General features: G+C 35.8%; 1 protein-coding gene across 5 annotated transcripts in view; it reads left to right on the top strand.

The window, feature by feature from the left end:
- Positions 1 to 13,919, top strand: part of MLLT10 (MLLT10 histone lysine methyltransferase DOT1L cofactor) — a 123,707-nt gene that overhangs the window by 90,989 nt on the left and 18,799 nt on the right. For all 5 annotated transcript variants that reach the window (XM_050971618.1, XM_030241749.2, XM_030241727.2 and 2 more), the window contains 2 exons: positions 538 to 716; positions 13,781 to 13,898. In XM_050971618.1, the coding sequence (XP_050827575.1) occupies positions 538 to 716; positions 13,781 to 13,898 (297 nt within the window). The remainder of the gene's footprint in view (positions 1 to 537; positions 717 to 13,780; positions 13,899 to 13,919) is intronic.

Raw genomic sequence — 13,919 nt, 5'->3', positions numbered from 1 at the left:
GTCAATATTTTTCTGAAAAAGCACAAGCAATCCTTAGTTGCCAAAATTACAGTTTTGAACAAATGTATGTTGTTTAGTAACATTTATTTTAAAGTTAAAAAGTATTTTTTCCGTTTGTATGGTGTGTGTTCAGTTATATAGATAGCCCAATACTTCATTGTTTAGTTAACAGTAATACATTGAAAGAACAAACTCTGATAGCAGACTCAGTTGGAGGCAGGCATTTTAGCGAAAAATTCTGCCACTGTTAATATTTGAGCAGTTTGTAACGCACATAAATATTTGATTTATCACATATGTTTTACAAAAAGTTAAAAGTGAATCAATCTGTGTTCCCTGAACTGTAGAATGTTAAATGACGAGAGCACTTTTATTAATCAGCATGTTAGAATTTCTGCACAGGAGATTTCTGCATTACGTATTAAGTGATCTTGTTTGTCTTGATTAATTTTCTACTGCATATTTACATGGTTACTAGTAAACAGAGGGAGGGGGAGAGAGAGAGATGCATGTAATCGTTTTTGTAATTTTTTTCAGGTATTTTTAGCAGCAATGATGTAGCAGTATCATTTCCAAATGCAGTATCTGGCTCAGGATCTAGCACTCCCGTTTCCAGTTCTCATTTACCTCAGCAGGCTTCAGGCCACTTGCAGCAAGTGGGAGCTCTATCACCTTCAACTGCGCCTTCTATAACTACTGTTGTTGCTGCAACTCAGGTAAACCATCTCTAAAATTTAAGACAGAAAACCATGTTACTGACCTGCTTAATTTCAATGTTAAAGGAAACAGTAAATTGTTTGGAAAATAGGTTAATAAACATTATATTTGTTGTGAAATGCTGTAGTGGCTGGAAGTTCCCTGCAGTATCACATAGTCTTAATTTGTAGAGCACATGGATTTTTTAAAATGTAGTCTGAGGAAGTGTTTATTAATAATAACTGTATTATGACTAGTAGCGTAAATGCAGGTTGAAATTCCTCAGAGTTATAACCAGTGTTTAATCAGAACATAAGAAAGCATTTTGAAAAGTAAAATATGTAAAGTTTTCAGTTTTTTATGCAAAAGTGATGGTACCAGTTAAAGAGTGGTTTGTTCAGGAGATTTAAATAGACAACTAGGCTAGCTCTGGCAAAGAGATGGCCAAGGCTGACATCTTGATAACAAATGAATGCTGACATATATGTTATAATTTTGCATTTGAAAAGTCATGCAAATGAAGATCAATAGTTCATGTTTGATGGTGAAGGAATAGGGGAGGCATGGGAGAAGTGAAGGGTGGCATAGTTGAAGTAATGAACCAGAAAAAATAACCTTTATGACAGTTTTTTGTACGAATTTAAGTTGGGCAAGATTACATTTATCACGATTAGAGAATACAAAGTTATAGATCCTGGAAGTCACCATGATTACTGTTGAAGTATGAAGGAATACTGCAGTATACACGATGATTTTATACTCCTTGTTTCTTGCATTTTTCATTTTCTGATGGGAATCTCTCTTAGAATGAATGTATCAAAATAAGTTTTTGTGTACTTTTAAGCAATGAACTTGTAATTTATCTACAGTGATCTAAGATAGTGGATATAAACATGAAACTCAAGCTTAATTTGCATATATGTGCACAAGCAGGTGTGTATAGTGCATGGATAGCAGAAATGCTATGTGAAGACCAACACAGATTACATTTCAATATCAAATAGCAATTTGTTCTTATAGGTGGCGGTTCATATTTTTACAGAATTCTTCTGGACTGGTTTTCTAAAGAAATAGGGTGGTATTGATTGGTAAAATTGATTGGTACTTCTTTTGCACAGATTGATAGAAACTACTTTAAAGAAATTAATTAAAAATTTGGTACTTTAGGAAGTTCTGATTTTTTTTTTTCATTTCCAAAAATCATTACACACTGTAACTCACTGACAACACTTCAATTGAGCAGTTTGGAGATTGGGGGAGGGGTTGTGTCATAGTTTAGTAGCAGGTTAAAAGTTTTTAAAAAAACCGATGTAAGTCAACGCTCAGTTTTCACAGAGGAGAGGTTTGCCATCAGAGTCTTGGAAAGACTTGGCCTTTTGTACAGCTCAGCATATTCAGCAGTAGTCTGGGGAAAGGAGGAGGAGGGACACACACCAAGTTTGCTGATTGTGCTGGGTTGTGCAGTGAGCCATTATGAAGATCAGCTGTCTCAAATTGCTGAAAGACCTTACCAGCCTGTGTTGACAAGGTGTTAAGAGGGCAAATAAAATCAATGTTCAAGGGAAGGGACAGTTTCTATTCAAAGTAGATATGGTACATGCCAAAAGAGGTACAAGAAGAGCCATGGCAGTGAACAATGGCAAAGAACAGCTTTATAAGGAGTGAGTAAATAGTGAGGGACTTGTGGCCTCAAAAAGAGACGCTGAGATGGGATACAGCAAAGGTCTGTAAAATCAACTGACATGGAGAAGTTAAATAAGCAAGAGTTGTCTACCATCACTTCTGTTTGTTAACCTCTATCAGAAGAAAAGAGATTGAAAAAGTGATTGGACAAAACCTATATTTTATGAGTCAGGAAGAGAAATACCATAGTATTTTTTCCCCTCATACTGTCATTCAAAAAGAGAGGTATACCCTAGAACATAGACTTTCTCTCACTGTTTAGCTGAACTAGAGAGCCCTCCTTAGGTTAACTGCTTAAAATTCCTGTCCTTCCTTTGCCTTTGTTTCTTGTGAGTTTCCTTGGGGGCTTTTTTCTTTTTCATCCCCGAAGAAGCAAAGGAGTTGAGTATCTTGCCTCTCTACCAAACTTTTTTCAAGTGGTCATAGATTTACTTGTCAGGATCTTACTCACAAGTACTACCATTTAAGGAGTCTTAGGTTTTAGATACACAGTGAGATTGAAATTGTGAATTTTGGTTGACAGCTGTAAATGTGAGCTCCTGTATTTGAATTAACAACATCCTCCACTGCTTCAAGTGAGTCTTCTTTCAGTGCATAAGGTTCGTACTACCTTGGAGGGATTCAGTCAGGAGACCCTAGTTTACCATGCAGTTGTTCTCCACTTGAAGCAACCCCTTTAACCCTTTTTTTTTTTTTTAAACTATCTTCCCCTATCCCTCATCCCCTTTCCATTTACCATAAATGACTGATTAAATGTCAAGGGTTAGGGTTTACCTACTTAATTCTGCTAAGTTCCATCAGAGTGCTGTTTTCTGCTTGCTGGGCTCTTGTGGATGTATTCTCAGTGTTTGCCCACCTCTTGACCATGGAAGTCTTCAAATAAGAGTGTGCTATTAAGTTTCTTGTGTAGTGTTCTGATTAAAAGAAAACCATCATCCGAGGTTATAAGCTAAGGTAAGCTTGTACCTTTGTAGCAGGTAAAAAATAGTAATTAAAAAATGAGGTTTTACTTAAACTATTAGTTAAGAGGGCAAGTATGACCAAGTCTTGTCTGCTCACTTATTCAGTCATGTTAACAGATGGGCACTTGGAATAGCCTCAAAGATGTGCTACTAAGGTGCATCCTGTAAGATTTCAGCTTTCAGTTTTTTTAGATCTCTGTTGGGCATCTGTAATTATTATTTTGGGGACATCATAAATTTGTCAATTTTGGAAGGAATTTTTTGCATGTCTCTTTTTTTGAAGGATGTTAAGAAATTCTAAAGAGAAGGTCTTGGGAAAAAATATGTTCCCATAGAACATTTTTATCATTTCCATTGTCCCTTCTGAAGTTCCTTTGGCTTTGCTTCCATTAGGAGCAGTACAAAAGCCCCCAGGGTTTTCTTTAGCATTCATATAAATGAAGGAATGGAGGTGGTTATTCTCCTTTGTCTAATCCAGCTTCTAAGGGGAGATAAGGCTTATTTTTTTAGGTAGATTTGGAGTTGTTAACAACAGAGGAATGTGAAAGCTAAGGAATCCTGAGATCTTTTCTGAATGTAGGGCATGTGGTGTTTCAGATGCATCTGTCCTGTGGTTTTTATTTTCTCACTTTCTGAATTAATCTAGTCCCTAATTTTGGATCTGTGTATTCCCCTGCTCATTCTCCAAATTAGTAGTCTACACTATTTTTGGCTTCCTATTTTAGTGGGTTTTTTCCTTGTCATAGTTTAAGTCTGCTCATCATTTTGCATGCTATCAAGGGAACTTTCTTGCCCTTATTATTTTATATTCTAGCACTCGTGGGAAAATAAATGAAAAGACAGGAAATAGGAACTCTATTCTTAGTTTTTGTTCAACAGAGAAGTTAGAAACAGTTTTGGGAGCAATCTTATTTATACCTTCCACAACAGGAGTGGAATTATGAAGGAACTTAATAGTACATCTTAAAGAAGTAGATGTTCCTTTGCTGAAAATTCCAAGTTGAGAGGGGTTTTTGCAAGTCTGCAATAGGAGGGTTTGGACGTTTTCATGGGACAGTGAAATGCACCTGCGTGATTGATATTGCTTCCAAGTTTACAGTTGTAAGCTCAAATTATGGATGCTGCATTCTTAAATTCAGTATGGCCAAGGAAGATACTCCGTTGTCCGCTTTTGTTTCCCATTCTTTTTCAGAGAAACATACTCTGTTTTCTGCTGGTTTGGATTTGCGGTTCTTTAAATATTTATTATACAGCACAAAGTAAACGTGAGGAAGTAAAGAAGGAAAGTTTCAGGTTAAGCATCTGGAGTTTGCTAGAGCTGGGCAGACCTGCAGTGTTTTAAGGGAGGGTTCTGGGCCATCCTGCCTGTGGATACTCTAGAAAATGGCAGGACTATCAGCTATTAATGTTTAATCAGATTTTCTTTGGTGAGTAGAATAAATACATGGGGAAAAAAAGCCAAGCTGCCCTGAGTTTTAGGACTTCAGTATGGGACAGATGTAACCTTCATTTGATGGTTGGCTGCTTGAGTTTCCAGCTCTGCTCCCAAAGATGCACATCTCAGCCATATGTAAGCTAAGAGTTGGTGTAACACTCCTGTAGTCACCTTTGGATCAGAATATCTTAAAACTAGAGACTTTGACACGACATCAACCAACTAATTTAAGCAATAATCCTTTTTTTTTTGCAGTGCTAAGAAACTTAGTGTAATTTTATTAAACTGCATTAGATGTGTAATCGTATGATTTCCAGAACTTAAGAAGAACTTTACTCTCTTTACATATTTCTCAGGACACTTTCTGAAGTCTGTTCCTTAATAGAAATCATTGAGATACTGAATGCCATAAGAGCTCTTAGGAAGTCCAGAATGCAAATAGTATACATTTCTACTGCATATTTGGTGGATGCCTAGTTGGGAAACCTCTCACCTCTTAGTAGTCAGTCATTAAGGTAAAGCATAGACAGCAATTATTACAATATGTTAATATATTCCCAGGTGTCTCCAAAACAAGTAAGTTAGTTCATTTCTTAAGTTCAGTTTGTACATTGTCATATGTATGTTGTTGATCTGGGGAGGAGATCTGCTGTTTGTTGGGGGTTTGGTGGTTTTTTGGTGGTTTTATTTTTTTTTAAATTTTTGTTTTGTTTTGTTTTGTTTGTATTACCTTTAATATGATTGATAATTGAAAAGAGACTAATAAAACATCTGGAGATAATGATGTTGCATGGTTTAAGCAGCATGCTTCCAGAAAAGGGAAATTAGATCTTTACTGTGGTACTAGAATTCTCTAATCAATAGAAATGCTGGATACATGAAAACCAATTAATATCTTTTATGTTACTATCAAAAAAATTCTTGATGCTAAAGTGTCTTGAAAGAGGCTCTTACCCACTAGGTCAAAGGTAAAATATCAACATGGATCACAGGCTGTTTTGATTCTGAAATTATTTGGCTTTCCTTATCTTATAACTTAACAAAAATATGCAAAAGGAAATATCAGCACATCCAGAACAAAAAGAAATAATTTTAAACAGAGTATGTTTCCTGTCTTTGGGACTCATTGCTGCAGGAAAAGGCCAGTGCTTCTAGATTTGGAAAGTGAGCTTAATGCATCCTTCAGTATGTTGTAGACAGAGGGTTTTGATATTGTGGAGTAGGATGTCAGTGCAAAACAGAGGCTTTCCTTCCAAACCTACCGAATCATATTCGTGTCACAGCCGCTTAAATTTCAGTCTTGCAAAATGAAAATGTGAAAGAACTGTACTAGTAAAAGTTTTTCCATCAAAATTGTCTTGTTTCTCACTTAAAAGCTGTTTTAATTTTTATCTACTTCTGGGCAAAATGGATAAAAAGCTAATTTTCTTTTCATGCGGTCTGAGGATTTTTGGGGTGGGGGAGGAGGAGAGTAGCAAGGAGGAAGAATTTACAGCCAGAGGGAAAATTCCTTCTAACATGTGACTCAACTAGAAGAACAAAGGAATCATAGTTGCAAGTAATCTAGTATTTAGCCCAATGAAAATCTTGTTTTCCTCTTGCTTCAGAAAGCTTGTCTTCATGTGGACTTTTGCAGTGTGGAGGTAGTCTGAAAGGCAGTGCAGGGTTTTGCACAGTGCCGCATGCTGAGACAACTGCATCAATGTTTCGCTCTAGCCATGAATGTTTTCTGCCTTCAAGCTGAAGCTTATTTAGCTTGGCTTATCTGGTGCTGCTGTAGCAACCATCAGTCTCCAGGCAACTGAGGCACACTGACCTCTTCGTTGAACTGAGTGTAGCACTACTTCAGTTTAGCTGCCTGAGACAATAATAATGGTGTTGAATGTAAAAAGTGTGAAATTTTCTAGTTTGTATGCAGTGGAAATAATAAAACTGTTTAGATGAAACTATGTTTAGGTCTTACTTGAGAAAGATTTCAGTTATGCAATGGTGTGTGTTTGTTGCAAGCTGCAGAGTTGGTTGCTGAGGCGGTGGCCTTATAGGCCTTGTGTAAATGTTGAGAATCTTGCAAGCATTTTTGCACAGCAGCAATTCTGCTTCTGAAGGTGTTTGTTTCATCACTTCAATAGCAAAGACTATTGATATTTAGATAGTTAACATGTCCATGCTTGTGAATAAGTAGCTGATTCTTTATTATTGCTCTTTCTGAAATTACAGATTATCTTGTAAGTAGTTACTTTTCTCTCAGATCTCAGAATTATTTGCCTTATTGTAAGCGTCTGGCTTTCTTTGGAATACTGGTATGAAGAAAATAGATTCCTCTACGGATCTACTGAGTTTGTTTCTGAAGAAAGTAATTTTTCTACCAGTCAGTATGAGAGTGAAGTTGAAATTCCTCACACATAGATTAAAGTTCTTAAGTAAAACAGATTCTTGGGCAAGATACTGCTTCCATGTCCGTGTAGAGCACATACAGTTTAAGTGCTGTGAAAACAGAGGTAGATGGAAACGATAGAGCAACCAACTTAAGGTGAAAGGGCTTTGTGTTGAAATGATGGCTCTGTTTTCAGTTAGGTTTGCGGAGGAATCCCAGGGTCTTATCTCTACAAAGCCTCCTTTAAAAAACAAACTAAAACCTGAAACAAACCAAAACGCCCAAACAAAAAAAACCTACCAAAACAAAAAGACCTCTTAATGAGGTAGCATTCTAGTAAGTTTTTGTAAGTCTCTTTTTTATGTTTGGTATATAAATAAATAGATCTTAATTGCTTAAAAATTTATATGCTATCTAGTTAGTCAACATGAGAGGAGCAAAGTAGTAGTTGAGGTTATAGTGTTTTCATATTACTGGAAGATAACCTTCTATCCATGTGGTTTTTAATGACGTTATGTGCCCTTGTTGTACACTGGGCAGAGGTATAAATTAGTTTCTGTAGGTGTGCCATTAATTTTTCATTTTGTCTTTCAAATCCCACTGTGTTTCCCAGTTGTATTCATTCATGCCTTTCATGGAAAATACTTGACTGCTGGTGTTTGAAGGTTAGATGGTTTCATTTAATTGAAGGATTTATTTGTATGTTTAATGAAAACAATTGATTCTCAAAGACAGTATTTGATTATTAACTTGTTCATAAGCTAGTCTTCATTACAGCTAGAAGTTCAAAGGATTTATTTTTGCTGCAGACAGAAAAAGTACTAGTAATGTGAATATAGTATCCATGGAATGATGTCACAATTACAGTTTTTCTGACAGATTTAAATTAGGACAATCTGTACACTTGTAATTATTGTTCTTTTTGAATGAAAAGTTGATCTTTTCTTCTTAGACATCATAAACCCTTTTCCTGGTTTTATTTTAACGTTTCCAACCTCCTAATTATACTCTCCAGTTAATTCTTTTATTTCAGCCAGGTGGCAATGACATTTTTTGTGCAATTGGACCTTGATTATGTTTTTAAAAATTCCCAAACTTTAAGGGCTTCATAGTGCTTCGATGGTAATGATGGCAGTATGTGAGGGCTGTCTTTTCAATCTCAGTGTTCCTTTCACAGAATGAATGTGTAAAAAACTACAGTGGATGTTTGGGTTTGATTTGCATTGGTGATTGTGAAAGCAAGTGAGGTGAGGTTTGCTGTAAAAATTCACTCTGATTCCAGTCATCAGTAGTGCTGTAGGTTGTTTATTTTAAATTTAGTTATGTTCAACTTAAGACAGCCAAAAGATTTAAAATACGTAAATCACAGTATCAGTTTGATTAAAATATATGAATAGTAATTCTCATACTACAGATTAACATTGTTTTGTGTTGTGCTAGTTGTTTTGAAAAGTCAGATGATAATTTTCAGAAGAAATGTGGGAATCCTTTTATTAAGGATTTTCTGTGTTGTCTTCCATGTGTGTTTCTTGGCATATAGGAAAATAAACAGGAATTTAGATTTTTGATTTTCCATTGGAAATGAGGTCATGATAAGCATTCCAAGATTTCTAAGCAAATTCTCTATTTGTGGTGAAAGTCTTCAAGGGTTGTGTTGCAGGAAGGGTTGCATGAGAAAGTGTCCATGTGGCAGGACTCCTCTGTGTTGCCATGCTGTGACATTCAATTCACAGGAGGCGAGTGATGATAGGCATTGGTGGGTCCCTCACCTCTCCTAAATGTAGTTGGAGGTTGTACCATAAGTATTGAAAGAATAAAAGGAAGCAATAGCATATTCTTCCCATTGCCTTCAGCAGCCAAGCAAAAGCCTTAAAAATTCTAGGAATAAAAATAGTATTTTTTCACTTGCCCAAGTTAAGGTAGGAAACACAAGGTAAAGTTGCTTCTGCTGCTTTCACTTGATGGACCGCTCTTTTCACTTCTCGAGAAAGTAAAATAATTTTTATATATGCACATTATAATGTTTTATTATAATTATGTATCTATAATTAGGATGTGTTCATATATAATCTCATTTAATTTCAATGCAGGTTTTAATTAATTAATTGTTCAGATAAATGTTGCTTGCCATAGACCAAAATGCATCAGCTTAAGAGGTTTTCTAGATGAAGTAAACTGATGCTAACACTTGGTCCTGTGCTTGAATTTCCTTCCATATTTCATGAAGCTAAACATTCATGGAAAGTGTTTGTAACATCTCAGAAGTGTAACAGAACAGCTTGCAGAAAATTTAGCTTTAAATTTCCTTTGCATTGAAATTTTTTATAAGATTTCAGTAGTAGTTAGCCATAAGTAGTTAATGGTATCTCTAATGCTTTCTATTTCTTGACTTTGTATTAGTAGGAGCAAGGGGTAGTTCTGCACTTCATATCACAGCATCATGCTGTGATGAATAACCTGGTATGATTGGTAAATGGTGTGGCCCACAGGAACCACAGGAACAATGATATGTTTTTATGTTAAACAAGAAGTAAAATTACCCTTAGAAATCATTTTTGACAAAAAAAATCTTGGCGGAAATAGGTAATTAGATAATGTGTCACTAATTGTAAAGCATTATGTGATATAACACAAAGCTACAATATAGCAATGACAGTTTTTAAAGCAGAGGGGAAAAGGGCTGTGGATTAGATATAAACTGATCAAGAAGCTGTCTTGGCATTGGTTGTTCTGACCATCCTTGTTGCCCTATCAGGAAAGGAAGAGAGTTCAGTAATGGTTTAACTACAATTAAATCCCTCCCCTTTCTTTGTGGAAACTCAACTGTAGGCATTTCAGCATTAGCCTATACAATGGTTTTGAATATGTTAAGCCTCTAACAATTAGGGAGCAGTTTGGGGCATTGAATAATGTGGAATGATGCAATTGAACCTGACAGCTTCAACAGTCAGCCTACTCATGGGACCCAAAAGTTGTTCACACTTGGTTTCATCTCTCATCACACGCTGAGTATTAAAACCTTACTGGTGTGGAGCTGAGACAGAAATGAGGCCTGTTATCAGAAAATATTTCATAGCATAAAACTTGAAAGGAATGGGGGAAAAGGCATGTTCAAAGAGTCTCAAAGTTTTGAGACTCATAACTACTGTCTCATTTTTCTCCCCTTTGTTTTTTTTTTTCTGCTGAAAGAACATGTAACTTTTGACTGAAGGGACTGCTTTCCCTGGAAATTTCAGATAGGAGTAAATGTTCAGATATAAATGCTCTGGAAACTTTATAGTTGCACTGTTAAATACTATTCTAAATATTTTGGAGGACATTTATATATATTAGTTAAATGTCATTAATGTGCAAGTCTTCTTCTTTAATTAGAAGAATATGATTGTACTTTCTCTCTTGCTGTAGAGGAAGTGTTTTTAAACATCAGTCAAATATCATTCATTTCTTATTGCACATGGGCATTCTCTAAATTATAATGCATTGTCCTTCTGTGCTGCTCTGCTGCTTATGACTTTACTGATTTATTGAACATACCATAAAGGAAAGCAGTGTGTTGTATACCCATAGATGGGCGTAAATCCTCCTGCTAAAATATTTTCAGGAAAATTTGCTGCCTTTTCAAAATAAATACTTAGTAGTCTTGGGTTTTTATCAGTTCATACATTTTGATCATGTATTGTGTTGAGTGTTTAAATAGAAACAGTTGAAATAAAGAATAATACAGCCTTTAAAATTCTGCATTTTAGAACATGTGTCAGTCCTGTGACCTTAATGTGTATTGACAGGATGATTGCGCATTTTTAATAAATGCTTGCTACAGCTTGTTTCGACTGTGAGTGAAACATGAAGCTCCTATTTCACCTTTAAATAATGTAGCACTCCTCCACCTTCTCTACTTCCTTGTCAGATGAACTCATCACATATATAAGAAAGCTTCACAAATCATTATTCTTGTCGTTTTACATTGGCATTTAAAAAAAGTATTTTCAGAGGTTTTTTATGTGCCTTCAAATTACTTGAACAATTTATTGTGTCTTTTTGCTTTAAGAGTTGCATATGCAGGATGGCGTTGGAAATTGTATAGCTCCAACTTATAAGACACCTTTACTATTATTTTAAAGTTCAAACAGGGGTAATGTTTAGGGTGAAACCACTACTTGTGAGAAAACTCAAGTTCTTAGATATTGTTTAAATCCTGCTAAGTCTTTTGATCTCTTATATCAACCCACTTAGCAAACGTTTAATTCCTTTGATGCATTCTGTTTTGTGGTGTGATAGTTAACTCAACAAACTTTAGCAACTCCCTTCAAGATACTTAGGTAATTTCAGAAAATTCTTAAAGTTATTTGTGTTATTCCTAAAGTTTCAGTCAAATAAATGTGTATTCCCCTTGCTGATTATAACTACCATGCCATCATAAGTCAATATATAGCTGGTATTGCACAGTTTTAAGCAGCCTTGCAGTGAGTTACATGGACTCATAGAAGCTTCTGTGTAAAATGTGAGCAGTACATACACTTACCGGAATAAAACTAAATATTTTAGAGAAAAATGCTACAACTAAACAGAATTAAGACCTGGTGTTTGGAGCTTAAAACCTGCCCCCACCCAACCCCCAAAACTATGAGTAGAACTCATACCATCATATAAACTTGTGTTTTCCTAGTCTGACCTTTTGGATATGTTTGGATGATAATACTGGTTGAATCTCTTAAAACCTTACAGAATGGACTATTATCAGATAAAGGATTTGACTGAAGTTTGTTTGGTTTTGAGGGGAAAACAGCTGAAATTTGCTAGGAACAGCAATAGTTAAATTGAAACTGCCCTATGGGCATTTTTTTAGAGAAAAATAGCAGGAGCTGTGCAGTGTTGCTGCCTTTGTCAGTGTCACAGTACTAATTCATATTGTATTCTGGAAGCTTTTGTACCTGGGTAGGTGGAAATGCCTGCATTATTTTTAAGACTTAGAAATAATTTAGATTCATTCTACTGAAGATATGCAATTCTTAAAGAAAACCCAAACAACCAGAAGAAGTAACAGCCAGATTTGAAGTGACACTGTGGTTCCATGTCTAGCAATCTTGCATGTACCTCTAAACTGAAAAGTGAATGAACCCCTGATCATTGTAAGCAATTGCTTGTGGCTTTTTCTAACTTTGTGACAGTAGAAGAATGTAAATATCAGGCACAGTTTCTCACCAGTATATAGTAAATAAAGCATCATTGAAAACAGTTGTGTGAATTCATAAAAGTCCATTCATCAAGTTTAATATGTTGGCAGAAAGCCAAAAGTTAATGGTAGTGTGTGATTCTTTCCAGAGACATAGTTTATACTCTGTAATATTTTGCTGTAATAACCAGTATGTTTCCCCTGTCTCTTGTGTGCAGTTATGCATGTCAAAATGTCCCACAAATTGAGTTCCTTACTGTTCACCTTCTTTTTTTGTTTTTCAAAAAAAGTTTCATTTGTAAAGGTTGTTTGCATTTTCTTAGAAGATTAATTTTAAAACCAGTGATCACACAGGTTTGTGTATCTTTGATTCTACCCTCCGCCCCTCCCAATCTTTTCTTTGTTCTGAAATACTTTTTTATCAGGTAGGAAAATGCCTTTAAAATAAGCAGCCGTGCTTTTATTTCTTTGATTACTTGTCTCTGCAACTTAGCATTTGACACAAATTTTTTTTTCTTCGAAAGGGAAAAAGCATAAGCAGCCAAGGAAGAAGGTATTTTTATTGCATTGGATTATGCAAGATTTTGGCCAGCCTCCTTAGCTTCATCTGTTTAAGGGTTCATTTTCGCTTGTTTGGCACAAGTCCCAGCAGAGACCTTCAGAATTGTGGTTAGCAACATGAATGAACACAAACTTTGGGAGCTCTTCAATAAGTAGAGCTGGCCAACTGCCAAAAATACAGTTCCTTATATGGGGTCAGGGCAAAGCTGTGGTTCCCGGAGCCCCCTATTGTATAGAAAACATACTTGTAATGGCTGTTTGCGTTCTTTAAAATAAAAACAAAACAAAACAAAAAAACACCAGGCTTCCAAGTCTATCAAAATAGGAAGTAACAAAATACTGTGCACGTTTTACTAATGACGGAGCCGAGCAAAGGAAATATGGCTCTGTGTAGTTAAACTATAGAGCTGAAAGTTGGACCTTTTGACCTCCACAGCCGGCTTGTGATGTAAGGAACCCAAGCATTTGTGAGACATCTGTTGTCTACCTGCCCTTATTTTGTAAATGGTTTAATAAGATTAAATAATTAGTAGGATAACCACATGGTCGCCATGCTATTAAGTCCTAGCATTGAGCGCATACTTCGGGATCGCAAGGAAGTCTGCCCGTCCTGCAAACTGTGGCTGTTTTAAAATGCGCTTTAGGTATTTTTAATATTAGAAGATCTTTCCAACCACAATTACAACACACTTAAAAGCCTGATCTCTTTTCCAAAGTACTGCAGTTTTGTTTCTATACTCACAAATGGAAAGCATTTTTTTCTTTGAAAGACGTTGTTTTAAAAGCATTCAATGTGCCGAAATAATTAAAGTGCATTAAGAAGGCTTCTTTAAAATACATCTAGCATTTCCCCCCATTATAAAATAAGAATTCAAGTTTTATTTGGTTTTTTGCAGGCGAACACCCTACCTGGATCTTCTCTCAGTCTGCCTCCATCCCACATGTACGGCAATAGGCTGAATCCAAATTCAGCCATGGCAGCACTTATAGCTCAGTCTGAAAACAGCCAAGCAGGTAAGCTTCCACTGCCGGTGC

Source organism: Serinus canaria, chromosome 2, assembly GCF_022539315.1.
Source record: "Serinus canaria isolate serCan28SL12 chromosome 2, serCan2020, whole genome shotgun sequence".
Lineage (NCBI taxonomy): Eukaryota > Metazoa > Chordata > Aves > Passeriformes > Fringillidae > Serinus > Serinus canaria.
Note: the sequence above shows the minus strand (reverse complement) of the source record. Positions and strands in the feature narration are given on the sequence as shown.